The sequence below is a fragment of the Mycteria americana genome, chromosome 8 (assembly GCF_035582795.1).
Source record: "Mycteria americana isolate JAX WOST 10 ecotype Jacksonville Zoo and Gardens chromosome 8, USCA_MyAme_1.0, whole genome shotgun sequence".
In the NCBI taxonomy this organism is placed as follows: domain Eukaryota; kingdom Metazoa; phylum Chordata; class Aves; order Ciconiiformes; family Ciconiidae; genus Mycteria; species Mycteria americana.
In genome coordinates this window covers 27,634,682-27,655,185 of record NC_134372.1, presented here as the reverse complement: position 1 = coordinate 27,655,185, position 20,504 = coordinate 27,634,682, and the positions used below count along the sequence as shown (strand labels likewise).

At 61.5% G+C, this 20,504-nt stretch overlaps 1 protein-coding gene across 5 annotated transcripts; it reads right to left on the bottom strand.

Moving 5' to 3' along the window:
• Positions 1-3,860: 3,860 nt before the first annotated feature.
• FHOD1 (formin homology 2 domain containing 1) lies at positions 3,861-19,983 on the bottom strand. Of its 5 annotated transcripts, XM_075510420.1 has the most exons (25): positions 19,772-19,983; positions 13,544-13,650; positions 13,344-13,408; positions 11,887-11,954; positions 11,676-11,781; positions 11,382-11,476; positions 10,849-10,960; positions 10,663-10,757; positions 10,424-10,567; positions 10,090-10,304; positions 9,825-9,935; positions 9,539-9,562; positions 8,957-9,010; positions 8,282-8,502; positions 7,933-8,082; positions 7,190-7,803; positions 6,773-6,925; positions 6,432-6,614; positions 6,041-6,160; positions 5,670-5,831; positions 5,379-5,569; positions 5,106-5,298; positions 4,873-5,026; positions 4,611-4,787; positions 3,861-4,285 (listed from the first exon to the last, which is right to left on the bottom strand). In XM_075510420.1, the coding sequence occupies exons 1-25, from the start codon at positions 19,940-19,942 to the stop codon at positions 4,203-4,205; spliced, it is 3,768 nt and encodes a 1,255-aa protein (XP_075366535.1). In that variant the 5' UTR covers positions 19,943-19,983; the 3' UTR covers positions 3,861-4,202. The 5 variants fall into 5 exon arrangements, with proteins under 5 accessions (XP_075366535.1, XP_075366532.1, XP_075366533.1 ...); XM_075510417.1 differs by having other exon boundaries at positions 7,190-8,082; XM_075510418.1 differs by having other exon boundaries at positions 7,190-8,082; positions 8,336-8,502; positions 19,772-19,982.
• Positions 19,984-20,504: the final 521 nt, after the last annotated feature.

Below are 20,504 nucleotides of genomic sequence, written 5' to 3'. Positions count from 1 at the left end.
AACCGTTTGTGCCCATCATCCCGTGCATCTGATGCTACATTGGTGGGATCAGCCTGAGTCCCAGGCTTTGATCCTCCATCTGCAGGGGGTTTCCACATACCTTGGCTGGGCGGTGGGCACAGCCCAAACCTCTCCTCTCTGCTCCTGGGGTGCTGCAGCTGGAGCAGCTCCTTCGGGGAGTACCAGGGCTGCTCCCCAGGACAGCATTGCTGGCAGCATGGAGCGTCCAGCCCAGCACTGACCCCAGACCTGGCTCTTTGCAAATCCATTCATCTTTGGAAAATTCCTGCCTCTGACTTGTTTTTTTCAGGTTGCACAGGATCCCCAGGTATTTACAGAACACAGCTCCGCTTCCAGCCACATTCATATCTAGGTTTCACCTTCTGGGAAGCCGCTCCCCAGCCTGACCTCAAGCTTTTCTGCCCTGGTGAGGACCCCGTGTTGCCATGCCCGCTCGCCCACATGGCCTTATCAGCCCCTTCACCAGCCCAGCTTTCTTCACCATGATTCTCCAAATAAGAGCTGCTTTTGGGCTGCAGGGACCTTGCACCTTCGGTGTGGCTGGGAAGTGTTGGTGACACTGCAAAGTGCTCCCAGCTCTGCTAATGCCTGGTATTCTGCATCCCCCATCTCCTCAGGCACGCGTGGTACCCATGCCAGGCTTGCTTTGCCAGCCCAGCATCACCCTCCCATCTCCTGTCTCTCCTGTACTCATCACAGGACATCTACCTCAATATTAGGGTGATGGGGACAGGGCAAAGGTGGCTCCCCCTTGGCCATGAGACAGATCCCAGGGGAATCTGGCTGGGCCATGCTCCAGGTGACATCCTGCCGCCTCTTCCCCCAGGGGAGAGGGCAGTAGGTCATGGCAGCTGTGACCTGGTTCCCATCCCACACCTCCGTCCTGCTGGGGAAGGTAGTTGCAGAACGGAGCGTACTGCTAGCCTAGAGTTGCTTAAGAGGGTTGAGGCCAAGAGGTAGAACAGGAGTCCTCCAGCTGAGACAGTAGGAGGAATATGGGGGGGGCAGGGGGGAGATGATCATGATGCTCCTGGAAGGTGGCTAGGGCGCACTGGTGCTTGCAAGAAACGCTCTGGATGGCTCCAACCCAGGAACAAAGGTGAGGTTGTGCTGTCCCCGGTGGGAATGGTGCTTCTTGTGCGAGGTGGTGGGACTTCATGGCAGCCACAAGCCCAGGACTGCGGGTGGTCCCCCCCCGAGCTCGAGGAAGACAACGGGGATGTGCCCGTGTGGCACGAGGCTGGAGCTGACCTTGGAGTGTGGCAGCAAAGAACGCCCCGCACTGGGACAGTCCCATGGAAAGGGCTGGCCGAGTCGGATGGAGGAGGCAGGGGACATCTTCCAGCACAGGCTGGAAGGGGTGGGAGCAGGTCTCTGCCGACAAACTGCTACAGAAGAGGGTACATGCGATAGCAAGTGGAGCTGTGCTTGTCCCCGCTGTCCCCTGCTCCTCCCCACTGCCTGGAAGGGAGCCAGGGTGAGATGGGGGCCAGGGACAAGTGCTGAAGAGAAGGCCGAGCACTGGGGAACAGGAGCCTCTCCCCACCAGCCAGACGAATGGCCGGGACCAAGGACATGGCTGTCATTCCACCGGGGACATGGAAGCGGCAGGACGTCTCACTGGGGAGGGGGAGGGGAGCAGAGTGCAGCCCTGCTGGGTGCCAGGGAGGGGAGAACAGCAAACTGAAGGCCAGTGGGCGAATGCCCGAAGAGTGGCGGGACACGAAGTGTCGTTTCAGGTGGCCTCGCCGTGTGCGTGGCCGCCATGCCCCCTCGTGGCAGCAGGACACAGCTGGTGGCCCTGGGCTGGCGTGGGCAGGAGCCATGCAGGGGCTGAGTTCGGGTGCAGGCAGGGATGGAGGCAGGGATGGGGGTACCGGGTGCCGCGAGGTGCCCTGGCAGGGTCACCTCATCCCACCCGGAGCATCCTCCTGGGGTGCAGCACCCCAGCCCTGGCTCTGCTGATGCTGCCCGAGGCCACACATGCCCCAGGTCCCCACCAAGCCTCATACAACAGCCTATGAACCTGCCTCCGCTCGCAAAGGAGTCTCCAGCATCCCGCCACCCCCCTCTCCGTCCTGAGGGGGCTGTGCCTGCCTGGTGTTTTTTTGGCATAAGCCACTTGCGCCGCAGCCAAGCCAAGCACCTCAGGCACTGCTCAAGGGTAGTGTGTGCCCGGGGCCGGGCTGGGCATCCTGGAAATATCACCAAGGCTGCAAAAAAAAACCCAGCTGGAAAAAAATAAATGGGTTGGCTGAGGCCTTCGCTGAGGACATGGCCACCCCAAGTGCTGCCAAACCACTCAGGGAGGGGGCATTCACTGGCATCCTGCCTCAGTTTCCCCCCATGAGCCCTTGGGAGTGACATTCCTGGGGTTGTCACATGTATAATGTCACTTTGGGTATCTGGGGCAGGTGCAGGGGGTCAGGCAGATGCTTTTCTACCCCTTTCTCCTTCCCACTGTGCATCTGAGCGGCTCAATGTCACCTTTTGTGACCTCTTCATCCTCTCTTTGGGGACCCAAGTCAAGCACTGGGGGGGGGGGGAGAGCCAGAGCATGTCTTGGGGCACCTCTAGGGTACCTGCAGCTCTTGGCATGGCATCCCACTGTCCCAGAAGCCACCCAGAACCATCACAGGCACCTCACAAACTGGGGTGGGCTGGCACTGCCCAGCTCCTCCAAGGCCACTGGCACGTCCCGCCTTGCAGGAGAGGGACAGCTCTGGGCAGAGGTTAGCTGGGAAGAAGAAGCTGCCCTGCCTGGTAGAGTTTTTCTTCATTCCTTGAAATCCACAGAGACCTGCTGCACAGGATTCAGGGCTGGAGGCAGCACCGAGGTGGAGCTGCTGTGATGGATGATGTGACATCATTCCCAAATACCTCTTCCATGGGTGACGGTGCCCGAAGTACTGTAGCCTGGCAGAGGCGGATGCTCAGAAATGGTATCCACCCACCATCTAGCACCTGTGGGGAGCATCGCAGCCAGCATCCAGCCTGGGTTTTGATCCATGCCTGGGATGGCTCTGAGCAGTGCTGGACCAGGAGATGGCATGTGCCTGCCTGGAGATCTCCCAGGCCCCACAGGGACAGGCAGATGCTGCCCTGGCTGCATTTACATCATGAAGCAGCCTGTCTCTGCCAAGCACAGGGAGATGTTTCTGAGGCTTGCAGCTTGGCCAGGGCCAGGTTTGCAGGGGGTGTGGTGGCTGCTGTGCCCTGGACCCGCTCCAGGAGGGAAACAACCCTGCCCAGGTCCTGGTCTGGCTAAAATCCCCCAGGAGAGGTTTGTAAGGGAGAGGAGAATTTGAGATGGGGCATATACTCTTGATTTTACTGTGCCATGGCCTTGCGCTTGAGCTGCCGCTCCTGCCCTTGAGCGTGCAGCCTTGAGCCTGGCAGCAGGGTCCTCACTCCTTCTGGCAGGGTCCCCCAGTACAGAGGGGATCGCACTGTCCCTGGGAGGGATGATGGTGCCTGCAAGCCACAGGGCTAGCTGCTGCGGGCCGAGTGGTTGCCCCTTGCAGCAGGGCTGGGGATGCAGCAGGAGGGACACTGGCTTGGCCCAGCAGGGAGTACCACATCACGCCGGCCTCTCGAGCCTCCCAGAGGATGGGGACACAGGGGTCTCCTGGCAGGGCCAACCCTGGGACAGCTCCAGCAGCACCCCAGTCCTGCTCAGGACCATGGTGACAGCTTCCCCAGGGATGTTAGAGGGAGCATCACCCCGTCCCTTCCTGCCACTGCCCTCAGCACTGCCTGCTCCAGCCCACAGCATCAAGAGCCTCCAGCCTCTCAGCCCAGCAGCAGGACGACCCAGGCACAGGGACAAGAGACACCGGCAGCATGTCAGATCACTTTATTGCCACAGTGGCCAGACCAGTGGCCAGTTCCCAGAGGGGGTCTGGGTCCAGCTCCTTGACTCCTCTAATACTGTTGAGAAGATGAACCCCGAGCCTCCATGCACGGGCGCTGAGCATCCTCCACCCCAGCCCCCATGGAGCAATGTCAAGGCATCACTCCTATCCTGCTGCCTGCACCTCCAGGAGCTGGAGGCCAGCAGGGAAAAGCGAGGCGAGACCAAGGGTATAGAGTGTGCCAGTCCTGGAGCAGCAGGGACTGCCACCACATCCTGCCCTGGGGGCTGCCAGGAGCGGGGAGCAGCATGAGCCCCCTCAGCCCCCTCAAACCTCCACCCCAGGCGCTCGCCCCAGGCCCAGCGCCTGCACCAGGTCATCGCTGAGCCCGCTCTTCAGCGTCCGTCTCACTACGGGAAGAGGAGAGCATGGCACTAGCAGCACAAGCAGTGCTGGCTGCCAGGGTCCCCATGCACTGAGTGCCTGCCTGGACATGGTGGTCCTGGCATGCTGGGGAGGGAAGGGATGGCAATAGGGTGCTGTGGCATGGTCGGGTCTCAGGGTACCTCCAGCTGTGGCCTAGTGGGCTCAATATGGGAGGTCAGGGGTGGCCAGCGGGGAAGGAGCCAGGCAGGGCATGGGGACAAGGACACAGAGATGGGACAAGGCATGGGGACAGGACATGGGGACAGGGACAGAGATGGGACAGGACATGGGGACAGGGATGGGACTTACAGGACTTCCTATTGCCGCGGGACCTCCTGCGCTCCTTGTTGGTGCAGGGCCGGGGATTGGCATTGTGAGTCACCGATTTCACCAGCCGGTCCATGATTTCATCCGAAGCATCATCTGGGGAGCTGGGAATGTCCTCCGGGGCTGGAAAGCCCTGGGGGGGGGTGGCCTGCCCTGTCCCTGCACGGGGACGACAGGGATGCTGGCATCAGCCATGCCCAGGCAGCCAGGCACGCTTTGAGTACCTCTGCCACCCTGCTCCTACCCCGGCTGGCCCGACTGCGGCGGGCAGGGACATCCGCAGGAGAGGTCAGCAGGCTCTTCATGCTCTCATGACCTGCTTCCATCTGCTCCTCGGGGCCGCTGGACACCACAGCAGGCGGCGAAGCAGCCTCAGCAATGCCAGAGAACTTCTCGGTCTGCAGCGGGAGGAGAGGCAGGTGTCGGGGACCTGGGGGCCATCACCTGGTGGTGGCAGCTGGCCAAGCGCCCCTGTACCTCGGTGATGAGCCGTCCCCGGGTCTTGTTGCGCTCGCGGTGGGCAGCCCGTTTCTTCTGCTGCTGCAGGACGCGCTCCCGGCAGGTGCGATACTCCAGGGCGAACTCCCGCAGCAGCTTGCAGATGGGCATCACCTTCACGTCCCGGGCCACACTTGCTGGGTACCCCAGGTACAGCAGGAAGGAGTGAAACCTGCAGGGACATCAGTCACAGCGGGCCACCAACAGGACCACGGGGTTCCCAGCATGTGCCCAGGACCTCAAGCCACCAACCTGTTGAGGACACGCCTGTGCACCACCTTCAAGACGACAATGCGCTGGGTGCTGTCCTTGAGGAAGTCCGTCAGCTTGCTCTTCAGCACCGGCTTGGTCTCGTGCTTGGCAATCACCTTCAGGTTGTCCCAGGAGGCCCTGCACCTCCGCTCCAGCTGCACGAGGCTGTTGGCCAGCTCGTCAAAGTCAACCTGGAAGAGTGAGACGTCAACTCTCGGCCATGCTGGTGGAGCTGAGCAGCCATGGGACCCACACCCTTGCCTTGCCTTGGTGTCATCTGCCTTGCCTCACCTTGGCAGAGCGGGTGATGGAGGCAATCTCTGAGTAGAGGTCAGTGGTTTCTGGGAACTTCTCTACCACCATCTGGCAGAGATGGTGGAGCAGGGACTGTCGGTGCACCGTGTCCTTCACTTCCGAGACCTTCTCCAGGTAGCCCAGCTCAAAGCCTCTGCTCTGAAACCCCAATGAACTCAGCAGGGCCTCTCCATCCCTCCCCCAGCAGACCTCCCATCTGCAGACCCACTGGGCCTCCACCAGCACCACCCAGCCTCAGGTGCTGTCCCAGGCTTCCCATGGTCCCTCTTGGGTACCCATGCACCATGGTTGGTCCTGCCCTTGCCGCACTCAAGACAGGCCACATCCCTCCGCACCCTGCTCCTCACCTGGGAGCCGTTCAAGAAGTTGCCCATGGCCAGCAGCGTGGCCAGGATGCACTTGAAGGTGTGATTTCTGGCCAGCTGCTCCATGCCCACCTTCAGATCAAAGAGCGGCTCTGCAATCTCCTGAGTGAAGAGAGAGGCAGGTGAGACCCCTTGGCCACCCTCTCCCTTGGGAGCTTCAGCATTCACCCTTGCCCATGAGGACAACCACCTCACAGTCAACCCAAATGCATGCTTGCCTGGGGGACCTGCAGCCCATCCCCAGCCAGGATGGCACCTCCCATACTTGGACATGGCTGGTCCCTACCAGGAACATGCTTGGCTCAGTGCTCAGCAGTGCTGGGGGTGGCAGCAGTGGGAAGGTGGAGGGCAGATGGGGTACATGGCTCTGTACCTGCTCCAGGCTCTCGTAGTCCAGCTTGAAGGCCCAGAGCTGGAGCCTGGCTGTGAGGTCACTGATGGAAGACAGGGCGAGCAGGAACTGCTCTGCAGAGCCCAAGGGTACATCAGGGTTGGCCAACTGGGCCTCCTGGATCTTCTGCTTCTCCTCCTCGGTCGGCACCATGGTCAGGATTTTCTACAGGAGGCAAAGATGGATGTGTCAGACTCCAGACATCACCACAGGAGGTGTCACCCCAGGGCTGGCAGCGCAGGCATCATGGCATAGAGGCGTCCTGGCCAGGGGAAACAACCTGCATGAGGACCTCAGAGGGGCTGAGCTTCTCTCATGCTCACCTCAATCCCTTCCTTATTGACTGCAAACTCATCAAAGTTGAGCACAGCTGTCTTGATGATGTGCACAGGTGGCAGCACTGTGAGGCCAATGTTGATGGCATTGCTCCTCTTGGGGTCCAGCACCACCACCACCTTCTTCCCATCAATGGCCTTCTGCAAAGAGGACAGGATGGATGGGGACAGCCAGGCAAAGTGCTTGCTTTCACAAAAACACAATGGACACGGGGAGGCAATCAGGGACCCAGCGGTGAGCAAAGCCTGCGTGCTGCCCATCACCATCCCCACCAAACCTCTGGGCTGTGGGTAGTGGGGACTAGGATAGTGGGGACCCTAGGCATGCACTGTCACCACAGGAACTAACAGCCTTCCTGCCACCCCTCAAGTCCCCTTGGCTGATGGGTGCCAGACCACTGGTACCTTTGAAGTTGGCACTTCCTTTGACCGTGACTCAAAGAGATGCTCCAGTTTGGCAGCATTGACCTCAACGTTCTGCAGGGATGCCCACAGTGTCACCTGGCCAAACCTGCCTGGCCCCACAGTGCCATCCAGCTGCTTCAGCTCCTTCCAGAAGAGTTTCACTGTCCTCTTCTTCTTGGCCTGGGAGGGGCCATCCGTTGCTGAGGAGCCTGGCAGCCCTGGGGGGGGCGGGCAGCCAGGGACGGCAGGAGGTGGAGGTGGAGGTGGTGGGCAGCCAGGGACGGCAGGAGGTGGAGGTGGAGGTGGTGGGCAGCCAGGGACGGCAGGAGGTGGAGGTGGAGGTGGTGGGCAGCCAGGGACGGCAGGAGGTGGAGGGGGAACCATGAGAGCTCCAGCGCTCGTTGCTTCGATGCTGGGAGGGAGAAAGGAACTGTTGGCCATGGGCCCCGTGTCCAGGACGTCAAAGTCGTCTTCTTCCCCCAAATCAGTGAAGTCCAGGTCCTTGATCTTCAGCTGCACAGGGCTGGCCTCCAGGCGCTCCCACGTCAGCTCTGCATCCTTCTTGATGGGCATCATCCCAGTGTTCTCCAGCTTCTGCGTGTGTGTCTCAGCATCTACACTGGACATGGCACGTGCCAGCTTGGTGTGAGCACTGGCCACTGGCCCGTCTGGAGCCCTGCCACAGAGCCAGGCACCCTCCTGCTCCCGGCTGCCACCTCCCTCAGCATCCATCTCCACCTCACCCTGGACCAGGGGGGACGACAGGACCTTAGGGAAGACCTTCTCCTTCTCTGGCTCTGAGGAGCCCTTGGCATAGAGCATGTCCAGCATAAACTTGGTGTCGGAGGAGATGGTGCTGCAGGAGTCGGTGTCCAGCCAAGCCAGGCGAGACCCTGCAGGGAGAGGGGGAGAGGCTGGGACAGCCCACTTGGAGGGGGCAGGTGCTGCTGGGCTGCACGTAGAGTTGGGGTCCTGCTCCCTGGCAGGGTGTGCTCAGATGCCGGCGTTCAGAGCAGGATGGGGAGGGGTATCCCTCCATGGCGCTGGGTATTACGGGTGTGAGCTGGGGGCAGAGGGGCCACTAATACCCACCCCAGAGACCCCAATGAGCCCAGAGCCAGGCACACACACCCTGGCAGCACCTACTTATGCTGGGTGGCTCCATCCTGGGCTCAGGGGTGCTGCTGTCTCTGTCCCACGTGAGAGTGGTGGGATGCTCTGGCACAGCTTCGCTGAGGACATCGAGCCGTCCCTTGGCCATGGAAGAGATCTTCTCCTTCTGGGCTGCAGCCAGGTTCTCCAAGAAGCGAGCTCTGTGAGACAGGGGTAGATGTTGGCCGGGAGCAAGGCAGAGATGGGGATGATGGGGACAACGGGCAAACCATGCTATGCCACACTGCACAGCCAGCCCTGCAGCACAGAAACCCCCTGCACTGGCCACACCGCATCGGGGACCCAGAAGATTCAACCTCCTCTGAGCCCTGCAGAGAGGCAGGTGATGCCACCATGGCTCAGGGACAAGGATGCCACAGCCCCATGTAAGCCGAAGGCTTGTGCCATCAGGGTGCCACCGTCACCTGTTGGTCCCAACCTGGTGCTCACTGTGACCCTTGTCCAAAAGCTGCAAAACCCAGCAAGGGACCCAGGCAGAGACGCGTGGGGACCCTCCTGCTCCTCATGCCCTGCGTGGCTGGAGCCCAGACACTTCCAGCCAGGCACCGGCCCGAGGAAGCGCATGCCTGGAGACACATGCATGCCTCTACTTACTCAAACTTCCTCAAAATAGGCTTGTCCCCATGCAAGGGGGGGGCATCCTCCCGCCTGAGGGAAAACAGGGGTTAGCCCCCACTGCCGGCAGCCCCTCAGGGCTCGTGCCTCCTGCACACACCTGCCTGGCAGCCCTCCGGCATGGGACCCTCGCCCTGCCATCACTCCATGGTCCTGGGGTTCATGGGGAGCCGGGAGAGCCCCAGAGAGTCCCCTCTGCCTGGGCACTGCATGGCATTGGGTGCTGGCAAGAAGGAGCACCATCCCCCCCTCACAGAGCCACCCAGTTTGCCACCAGGATGGCAATCCCAGCCCCCTGTCAGCCCCGGGGCGGGCTGTGCCACCCCCAGCAGGGACACTTCACCCCAGAAGGCAGGGATCAGAGAGTGCCATCACCCCATGGGGGATGCTGACAACAGGGGGAGCAGGCTGGGGTCCCACAGGCAGGGCTCAGAGGGGAGAGGTGAGGGATGGGGGCAGTGAGGTGGGTGCAAGGGGCAGCGAGTGAGGCAGGGCAGTGCCTGCTCCTGCCAGAGCATCACACTGGGAGGGAGTGCACGCGTGCAGAGCCTGGGCACTTACCAGATAGGGGCAGTTTGGCGCAGCCTGCAAAAGGAAAGATAGAAAGAGTGGGCAGAGGAGAGGGCAAGCGTGGGCAGACAGGAGCAGTGAGGAGGAGCTGGAGCAGAGCTGTGTGCGCCCAAAGGATGCCCTGGAGCCCCTGGCTGGACCATCTCAGATGCCCACTCCCCCATCACGCTTCTCTCCAGCCCCAGTGCCTGCGCAGACCCTGTTTCCCCCTGGGAGCCCCCCTGCAGCCCCAGGGGGACCCCCCCCCCCATGCACCCAGCCCCTCCCGGCTGCTTACTTGTAGATGCTGCGCTCGCCCAGGCCTGGGGGCTGCTCCTTCTCGGCTGGGGGGGAGGCCAGGGCCAGCCGCACGCTGGACGCGCTGTTGTAGACGCTGCCGGGACAGGGTCTGGAAGAAGAGGTGGCAGGGACTGAGAGCAGGTCCCACAGGGCTGCCCTCCACCCTGGCACCAGGAATGGACCCGAGCACTACTCACATTGTATCCCAGAATCTTTGCCATCCCGGGAGCATCCCCCCATGGGCCACCTCCAGCTGTACTTACTCTGCGGGGCTGCTTGGCATGGGGACAGCTGGGGTGTCCTCGGTGGGGGACTCCTTCGGGGTGCCAGGGGACCCCAGCAACGGCTGGGTATCGGCGCCGGGCTCCGAGCAGCTGCCCTGGGATCGCCACCCGCGCCGGGCCTCGTCCGTCCTCCTCCGCTCCTTGCGTCCCCCTGAGGGCAGCTCTTCCACGCCATCCTCCAGCTTGAGAGCACTCTGTGGAGGGGCCGGGGGGGCATGGCACCAGGCACGGCACCCCTGCCACCCCACACACCCGCCCTCCCCACTGCCATGGGACATGGCGTGTGGCCAGATCCCATGGGAGCCCCGCTCACTTCATAGAGTGCGAACTGCTGCTTCAAGTCAAGGTCAGTGCCCTTGCTGCCCAGGTACTGCTGCACCACCCGCTCCATGCCCTGCTGCTCCAGGCAGTCCGTCACGTCGTAGAAGGTGTCCTGGTCTGGGAGGGCTGCCAGCGTCTGAGCAGGACCAGAGGGACACTGCTGGGACTGGCATGACCCATGCCAAGCCCCACCAGCATGGCATCATGAGGACGCCCTGCCACCCCCTGGACCTTGTTGATCAGCGTCATGGCAAACACCAGCAGCTCTGTGTCAGCCCCATTGCGTTGCTCCAGGATGGCCATCAGGTTGGACCACGGACACGTGCCTGGGAAAAGCGGCATGCACAGGTGACACATGGGCCGGGGGGGACACCGTCCCCCAGGGGGGACCTTGTGGGTGGCTGGGGCTGCACTCACCTCTCGCCTGGTCCACGGTGTTGATGGCATGGATGAGGAGCAGGGCATTGGGCTCCGTGAACTCCACAAACACCAGCAGCAGCTTCAGCGCCATCTTCACCACCAGGCGAAACTGGGACAAGGGATGGCAGCTGGGATGATGGCAGGGGGCTGCCAGTGTGATGCCAGGGCACTGCAGAGTGGCTGTGCCCATGCCACAGATCTGGGGCTTTGCTGTGGGGCCAGGGACCAGCCTGCAGCTGTGATGCTGATGGCTGCCAAGGGGCACCGGGAAGGGACCCAGAGCAGGACCCTCTTACTCAAGCTCTGCGCCCAGGAGCACAGTCACATCAGGATAGGGAGCTCTGGGGTCCCTGGGTGACTTTCAGATGGGTGGGAGCAGGACCCAACATACCCAAAGGTACCAGGGCACCAAGCCTGAAGGCAGTGTGGGGTAAATCCCCTGAAGGGACGGTGCAAGGGAACAGCCACAGGCAGGGAAATGGGGTGCAGCAGGGGGCACAGGCAGCCCCCCAAGGGAAGCAGGGGCTTACTGGGCTTCCTGACAGCATGTACAGCCACTGGACGGTCTCGTTGTGGTTGATGACACCCTGCATCCCGTCCACGAAGAGCATGATCTGGCTCAAGGCTGCAAGGCAGAGAGTGGGCAGGGTCACAGGCACAGCAGGCAGGCATAGGGCTTTCCCAGCCCCGCACAGCATCGCCATGACAAGGGCAAGGTCTGGCAGCTGCCTGCAGGGTAGCCCAGGCAAACTTGCTTGCTTGTCCCCCTCAAGTGCCAGCTTTCCTCCCCAGGGATGAGAGGTGCCCTGTACCCAAATACTAACCCCGGAGGATGTAATTCTGGTAGTTCTGGTCAGCCTCTGCCCCCACTTTGATCAGGCATGTCAACCCATCCAGGTTCACAAACTCTGGCACCAGGTCCTTGTCCTCCTGCGGGGTGAAGGCCAGGCATTACCGCAGCGTGGGGAGGCAGGGGCAGGCAGCCAGCCCCGGGGGAGCCCCCCTGAGCACCCCACCGCACCAGCATCACCATACCTGAAAGAGCTGCTTGAGGGAGAAGAGGGATCGCCGCAGCTCTGGCCCCTGCGAGTTGTACAGCTTCTCTGGAAGGAAAGGAGAGACATGGCATGACAGCCTGACCCACAGGGGCTCGCTGCTGAACCGGTGCTCCAAAATGCTCCCAGCTGCCTGGGAAAGTCCCACATCCCAGCTCAACCCCTGTGCCATCACGCCAGGATGCCGGCACTGCCTGGCTGTTGGACATGTGGGGTGGAAGCAGCTGCAGCTCCACAACTACTTATTTCAGCCCTGCCGCCTCCCTATTTCCTTTTTTTTTTTTTTTTTCCTGCCCAGCAGTGACATAAATATCCCCTCTGGTTTCCTGTGCAGAACTGAAACAGGAACATGGGCAGAAGGCAGAGCTACTTTTAGCTGTCCCTTCCCGGGCACAGCCCTGGCATGGTCCCGGAGCCCCCAGCAGCCCCATGGCTTGGGAAGAGCCACAGGATGGGGACGGGAAGGACAGCAGCATGACACCAGCTGCTTGGGGACAAAAGGACAGTCACCAGGCTGGAGGCTGGATGGAGACTACGTGCTCATGGGGATGGTGCCTGTGGGCCGGAGCCAGAATGGAGCAGCCAGGGCAATGGGAAGCTGGAAAGCCCCACTTAAACTAGCGGACACCAAAGGCATCGGGAGCCAGTGCTTCCCACATGCAAAAATTGAGTTATCCAAGCATCCAGAGTTATTTGGGTCAGCTTTAGAGCTGTAACAAGCCAAAACCAAGCTGTCCAAGGAGCCCTCCAGACATGCTGATGAGGGTTCTGTAAAACATGAGGTCCCAGCAGCTTCCTCTGCTCACTTATCAGCTTGTCAGAGCAGCTGAGAGGGAAAGCAGAGCAGCCTGGGGCTCAGCCGGAGCCTGGGAACCACCGGCTAAGAGTACAACCCCGACCCCGGCCTTCCTGCAGGGCGAGGGCTCCATGCTGTGCCCCTTCCCACGACGCTTGGGAAGCTGATGCCCAGCCAGCATTTCTCTGCTCAGTGCTTGTTTTCCCCCTGCTAAGGAGAAAAAAAGGCTTGAGACTCCCAAATATTTTACAGGACCTCTGAGCAGGCTACCCAAAGCCACGGCAGTGCTTTCTGCTGTGCTCAAGCTATTTGTTTGTATCCTGCAGTGCTATATTTAGAGCTTGCCTGAATGACCCAGAATATCTGCAGCAGGTGGTGGGCTCCCAGCCGAAGAGGCGAAAGTCCTGATCTCTGAGGATGGAGGGGATTAACCCAGTGGGTCCCCACGAGCCTTATGGGGACCACAAGCCCTGCACCACTGCAGGGGTTATGGGGTGGGAGCAGCCCTGGGCTGTATTGCTCCGTCTCTCCATCACAAAAAGCCCAGCTAAAACTCACTGCGGAGACCAAACCCCCACCGCCCAGGGATGCTGAGCTGCTGGACCCACGCCAGCCTGGAGGAAGGAGCGTCCCCGACTCACCGATGATGGTGTGGACTCGGACGGAGAGCTGCGTGCGCAGGATCAGAGTTGGCCGTCTCCCCTTCCTAGGATGGCGGGAAACACCACATAAGCACCTGCAGTGGGACCACTGCAGCCCCCAGCCCGTGGTCCCCAGCACTCACACAGATGTGGGGTCCCCATGTCCCATCTGGAGGGCTTGGGCACCCCGTGTGCCTCACCTGACCTCCTCGTAGAAACCCTCCAGATCATCCTTCTGCTCCAGCAGGGACAAGTCAAGGTCCAGGTAGGGTCCAGAGGGCGAGACCTGCAGCGTGCAGTCCTCCAGCTGGGGATGCAGACAGCCCGGCTGAGCCCCCGTGCCCACCACGGCCCTCCTGGCTCCCAGAGGATGCAGCATCCCCGGGTCACCCTCCTGCCTGCACTGAACCCACCAGGCAGCTGCATCCTGGAGCAGGGTGACAGGTCCCACCCTATCCCTGAGTGTTGGCCCTGTGGGGAGATGCCCCAGCACTCTCCACCCCATCCCGGTGGCAGACTAGGGAAGAAACATGGAGCCCCAGGCTGGGAAAAGGCAGAGCGAGGGCGGCCCCACTGCCGCTGGGCTCCTTGGCAATCCCTTGGGCAGGAGCCACGGCAAGAGGCTGATCTGCTCCCTGGGGCTCCCTTTAGTCAGCTGGGGTGTGACCGGGGCAAGATCCATCTCCTCCCTGGGCTGGTGCCTTTGCCTGGGCAGATGAATCACCTCCGGGGACTGGCTCTGTGGGAACTGTCAAGGCACCCGGCCCGACCAGGGACACCCCAAACCAGGGCAAATCCCACAGGGATGTCCCCCGGCTGACGCAGCCTCTGGCTCAGCCCGCAGCCACGTGGCATCTTCCAGTGGGATGGGGAAAAGCACAGCCCGAGGCAAGGCTGGGGCGAGGGCATCTCCCCCAGAAGTCCACATACAGCACCCATGGTGCACCCCAGCCAGTGGGCACGGCACCCAGAGGTGCTCCAGTCATGGCACCCACAAAGTCTCTGAGCCACCTGGGACCCTGCAGCACCCCACAGCACCCAGGCAGGTCTCCTGGGCGAGCTCCCGATGGGACAGGGCAATTTGCCCTCAAGGTGTGAGTAGAGGCAGAGGGAGGGCAGTGCCTGCCTGGTCTTGCCAGCACCCCTGCCACCCCAGCGCATGTGGTCCTGTTTCTAAAATGTTTGCAGCCCCCCCTCTCCTAGCTCACCCCACCTCCGAGGAACTGATGCTCCTTTCCAAATCTGAACAGCAATGCTGTGTAACCACCTGGGGAGCTGAGGACTGGGGATAAAACCCTACCCTGGCCACCCTTGGGCAGGCTGGCGACCCACAGCAACACTGGGTACAGCTCCTGCATCTCACTGGAGCTGCTTTCCATGAAAGCCCTATCTCCTCGAGTCGCAAGATCGTGCAAGAGCTCACATGTATGACTTCACTGCAAGCGTGACATTAAAACCAGAGGGCAAAGAAAAAATGCCACGTGCATTAAAATAATTAATGACCCTGACTAAGCCTCAGGATAACGGGCAATTTGGCAGGGCACTGCCATTGGGTTGGATGCAGTTGTTATGTTGTTAGTGTCCCGCTCCACCTCCCACGGTTGCTGGCCACGCCAGCCAGCCATGGCAACGTACACCAAACACAGGCCGCTGGCACCGGACAAGTGCTCCTGGCCACCAGCTCTGCCTCCACAGCAGGTATGGCTAACGCTGACCCCATGCAGGGTTTGCTTGCTGGGGAAAGCTTCAATTCCTGCATGGGGAAAGGGCTCTCCTGGGCACCCCTGCATCCCCTCAGGCATCCCTGCATCCTCCTGGGCATCCCCACATCCTCCCGGGCATCCTCTCAGGCATCCCTGCAACCTCCTGAGCACTCAAACACAGTGAAGAGCAACTCATAGCTCCAGGACAAAAGCTTTGCCTTCTCTGGGCTGCCAGAGTCCCGGCAAGCCGGAGTTAACATCCCCAGCTCCTACCAGGGCCAGTGACGTCCCAGCTGGTGGGGAAGGCCAAGCCCCTGGGACACGACCCCACGCGTTTCCCATGTGAGCTTGGCAGCGCTCCCCACAAGGGATGCTCCAAGTGCTGGGCCTGGGTTTGGCTGCGACCCTCCTGGCGAGCACCAGCCCCCAGGGATGGAGATGGGCTGTTCCAGGCTCACGCTGGCCTGCCAAAAATCCCGGGACAGCACTTCCGCGCCATGGACCACTGACTGCCCCAGGGCCGGGGTTACTCCTGCGCCCTTGGATGAGGTTTTGAACCATGCAGGATCTGAGCCAGGACCTCAGGGCCGTGCTGCTGGGGACGGCACGTTGGGGCCATGGGGTACTGACAGCTCCCGGCGCAGGGCCACTGTGATCCATCTGTCTCCTGCCTGTAAAACCATTTTAAAATGAGCTAGGCTTTGAGGGTCAATGGAGACTTGCAGGCAAAGCAGAGCTGGGATAGAAGGAGAGCGTCCCATGCTCACACCTCCAGCCCACGGCTCCTGGGAGCCCCAGCCACCCCGCAACAGCACTGATGTCCTCCATCTCAAATCTGAGACACAGGGAAGGTGGAAACACATGGATGTCCCTAATGCTACCAACACCCAGCAGCTATGGCCAGTTTTGAAACTCAGCAAGGACACATGTGCCAGGCAAGTGAGTCCCCAGGGAAAACCAGCTCTCCTTGGAGTGGGACTGCCCCCCCCCCCAAACCACGGGGATGTGATGGAGACATCTCCACCTCCGAGATGGAGACGTCCCACCCACAGCTGCACTCATGCCACCCACCACAGCATCACATCTTCCTGCTCACCGCTATCACAGCATCCCCACACGGGAGGATGCTCCAAGGCTGGGCAGCGAATATCCTCTTTATCTGCCAGAAGAGGAAACACTTTTCCCCCCTCTCTAACATTTTCTTTTTGCAGTAACCACAATTTCTCAACATCACTGCGGCTCTTCTAGGAAAGCTATGGGGGAAATTACAGAAATATGCATTATTTGCTCCAGCTGAGGCAGCACTTGAGCTCAAGGCAGCAGTTAAACACAAGGCACTGGCAGGTCAGAAACGCCCAGCATCACAAGCCTCTGCCCACACTCCCAAAATACATGGGGATTGATGGTTTCTAGAGCTATGCCGCAGGAGCAACCCCAGCCGGCAACCAAAGGCAGTCACCACGATTCAGTTTCAGGGCTAAAGAGGGGTGTTTATTGCCAGGGCACTCGGTCACTGCCTCCTGCCTGACAGATGGCAGCAAATGGACGGGAGCGCTGCCATTGCCTTATCATGGGCGGGGGGAAATACCCAGGCCAGGAGGGATCTCTGGAGGTCACCCAGGGGTAGCCCAGAACTGCACAGTCACTCGCGTGCGTCCCTTTCGAAGCTCCTCCAGCCAGCCTTGTTGCTCATTAACAGATCCTTCATTTCTCATCAACAGCGGGAGGACCCCAGTCCTGACAAGCAGCCGGTGTCCTGGTAAAGCCATGGCATGGATGCCTGGCTGTGGCTCCTGTCCCTGGATTCACGCAAGGACCGTGCCAGGAGCTGGGGAATGCCAGAGGCTGCTGAGCACTGACACTCGGCTCTAAGCATTCGGCAAGCAGACAGCAGAGTTTCAAAGCCTGCCAATAACCCCATCTCACCGCTTTTGTGCCTGCCAGAGGTTAAGAGGAGCAAAGACCCTCGGTGAAGCCCCCCTCGAGCTGGTTAGGAAACAGAGTACAAGCAGAGCTGGTGGGACAGGGCTTGCATGCTGCATGCATCAAGATCGCCTCAGAGGCTCTCCTCTATCGAGCCTGAGAGCTTGCAGCAAGTGGAAGGGTGAGCTTATGGCTCCAAGGCTGGCGAGCTCTTTGCTCTTCCCCAGGTTTCCGGGGGAGGAAGGGGAAAGCAAAGCTCCAGCCCATTGGGTTTTGCAATTGTTTGGAAAAATCCCTAGATTCAGAGGTGAGATAGTGCTGGGGGCAAGGGAGCACAGTGGCCTTTGGGGACAGAAGGGACAGCCAAAAAAAAATCTGCCCTGCCAAAACCTGCCTGCAGAGGTTCAGAAAACCCCCACACCCAGCGTGAGCATCACCCAAGGGTAGTAGAAAAATGCTGGAAAGCAGGAGAAGATAGTATCGGCCTGCAGCCGAACAATGAATCGGCAGCAAACAAGCAGGAAGGTATTTTCAAGCACAAACACGCTTTCCGGCGAGCATGAAAAAGTCATCAGCGGCGGGTCGCACTCAGGGAGAGGAAGCACCAAGGGTGTCACAGGGCAGGACAGGCTGTTCAAGGCAGCAATGCCAGCATGAGAAACCTCCTGTTCATCATCTCTAGGCTGTTCCCAGCTCAGGGAGCAGCTTTGCTGTGCCCAGGGAGGGCAGGACCCGGCTGGTCCCCCGTGGCAGCTCATCCCCTGGGTGCTTGTGGTTCGGTCCTCCTCCGACGATGCAGGGACCCCCAGCCCAGCTCCCTCCCAGCCACTGCATCTCCTCCCGGTGTTTTGCAGCTCTGGGTATGCTGCCCAGCAGGACAAGCCTGGCACCACGCATCCCCAGCTGAATTTTTTTACAGCCAGGTCCTTGGGAAAAATCCAACTGTTCATTTACTAATTTTAGGGTGGTGAGTAATGGAGCTGTGCACTACCTGGTGCAAAAGGCACCAAGGGAGGTTTTGGCCGGTCATGCCAGGGTAACGACGTCTGCGTGGCTCCAGGGTGCCAGCTCTGAACTTGGACTGAACCAGGTGGTTCGGGAGACCAACCTCGCTCCGCAGGGTGTAAATCCCACTGCAGGAGGCTCCCAATGAAGACACCAGCTCATGCAAACGCCAGTCAGCATCCCAGCTTGTCAGGCCAGGATGTACTACAGCCCTCGCTGGCTCAGAAAGCTTCATGTAATAAAGGCACCATGGTTTATAACCTATATAAACCAGGAATCTGGCTTATAAGCCCAGAGCAGGGTCCTAGCCACTCGCCTGCGATTTTACCAAGGGTCATGGGGTGATGCAGGGAAACTACAGAAAAAGACATCCAGAGCTTGGCTTAGGCAGAGAACAGAGCCTGAAATCCCAGGATCAACACACCTCTGACAGGCACAGGACTTCCTTGCCATGCTCCTGCCCCCGGGAATGCTGTGTCCAGCCCCCTCATGTCCAGCCCCCGCCCCGTGCCACCACAGCAGCACCCCGGGCTGGCGATCCCGTTACAGCCAGCTCCTGCCTGGGGAAGAGAGCACATGCCTGAAATTTGAGTTTGCTCCATTCGTCATGTCTCGGGGCTGTTTGTTCCCAAACAAACCCCATTTAGTCACCACCTAAAAATCCCATGACGGCGACAACATGAGACACTGCTGCTTTGCTCCAAGAAAAATGAAAAGGGGGATAAAAGGGAGTTTTTTGGCGCAGGCAAAAGTCTTGCAGCAATCCCCTCTCCCCTGGCAGGCCAGCAAGCTCGGTGCCAGGCACATCGAGCCGATTTCCCCCTCCTGCTGCCCCTGTCTCTCCTGTCCGGCTCCGGGCAGGGCACACTCCCCCTGCCTGCCTGGGTTCCTGCCTCCCTTGCCTGCACTCCTGCGGTGCTGCAAGACAGAGATGCTCAGCCATTGCCAAAGCTCTGCTGGGTCCTGCGTTCATAAGGAGGAAAACAAGCCCGTCCCCATCCTGTAAAGGAGGCTCCGAAAACATCACGCCAAGAGAAGATACCCAGGAGGGAGGGTCCCCCGTCTCCTCCACTCCCCAGCCCCTCTCTCCCAGCCTGGATCAGCCCTGAGGGCACGCAAGCAAGACACGGCGCCTCGCTTCAGCCTCCCGCCTTCCTCCCGGCCAGCCCCTGCTCCTTCCCGCAGCACAGTGAGGGGTGCATGCGGGGCGCAGGCCCTCCACTCGCCCGCCCCAGCCGGAGGAAATTGCTCAGCACGAATTTCCGCGCCTCTCTCTGGGGGCAAAGCTGCCGCCGAACCGGAGGGGCGAGGGGCTGGTGGCTCTCCGGCTCCACCGTCAGCCCCCCAAGCCTCCGTGCTGCAGCGAGTGGGGACGCTGGCCGGGTCCCCGGCGGCAGGGAGCCGGGGTGCTCCTGTCGAGGCTCAGCTCTGCTCCCAGTAGCCGGCGTGGGAGGGGGATGCTGGGGTGAGAGGACGCTGCCTGGCTCAGCCCCGACGACACGGGGATGGACGCCTGCCCTCATCCTGCTTCCCCCGTCCGGGTTCCTGCCTGCTCTGAGAGAGCACATCCTCTTCCTCCCCGCCGACTCATCCGGGACCGGGCGAGAACTGGCATCTCCCGCAGGGGCTCACAGACTCCGTCGTGCTCAGACCGGGAGCGCTGCCCGGGCTCCGGCGGGGGTACACCGCCCCGCCCCGTCCCGTCCCGTCCCGTCCCTCGCCTCCCTGCTCCTCCTTCCAGCCGACAATCCCCCCGCCGCCCGGTGCCTTCCCCGCCCGCCCCCGGCTCCCCCTCACCGGCAGCGGGGCCCCGAGCAGGCAGTGCAGGGCAGGCAACTGCGCCCCCAGGGCCAGCGCCTCCGCCACGGCGTAAACCGGGGCTCGCCGCGGCTCCGGGAAGCTGCCACAGCCGAAGGGGTCCGCGTCCTGCAGGTACTGCAGCCGGCACGGCACCACCGCCTCCGCCATGGCAGCGCCGCCGCTCCGCTCCGCTCCGCTCCGCTCCACCGGGGGTGGGGGCAGGGAGGCCACGCCCCCGGTCACGCCCCACCCCGCCCCTCCCCGCCCCGCCCCGGTAGCGGCCGCTCGGAGCTCGGCGCGCCCTCCCGCGGGCGTCCCGGCGGCGCGGGGGGGGCTGCCCGCCCGCAGCTGCCTCTCGCCCCGGAGGGATGCTCCGCCGGGGTGCTCCGGCGTCAGGGATGCTCCAGGCCGCGGGGGGCTCTGGGTGCGCGGGGATTGCTCCAGGCTGCCCCAGGGTGCCGGGTCGTGCTGCTCGCCCCGGGTGAACTGGAGCACGGGTGGGCAGCTGGGCTGAACCTCCCCATTCTGGGGCAGGAGGGAAAGCGGCGGGGGGGTGAGCCGCCCTGCCCCAGGCAGCCCGGAGCCAGGGGTGCAGCGGTATCACTCCGGCAGCGGGGCAGCCTCTGAGGCTGGTGTTGATGCTAACGAGGGCGTCCAAGATGGATCATGTAGTGTTCATCACCGTGGCTAAGGCGGGCTTGGAAAGGAGCATGCAAAGGAGAGCCGGGAC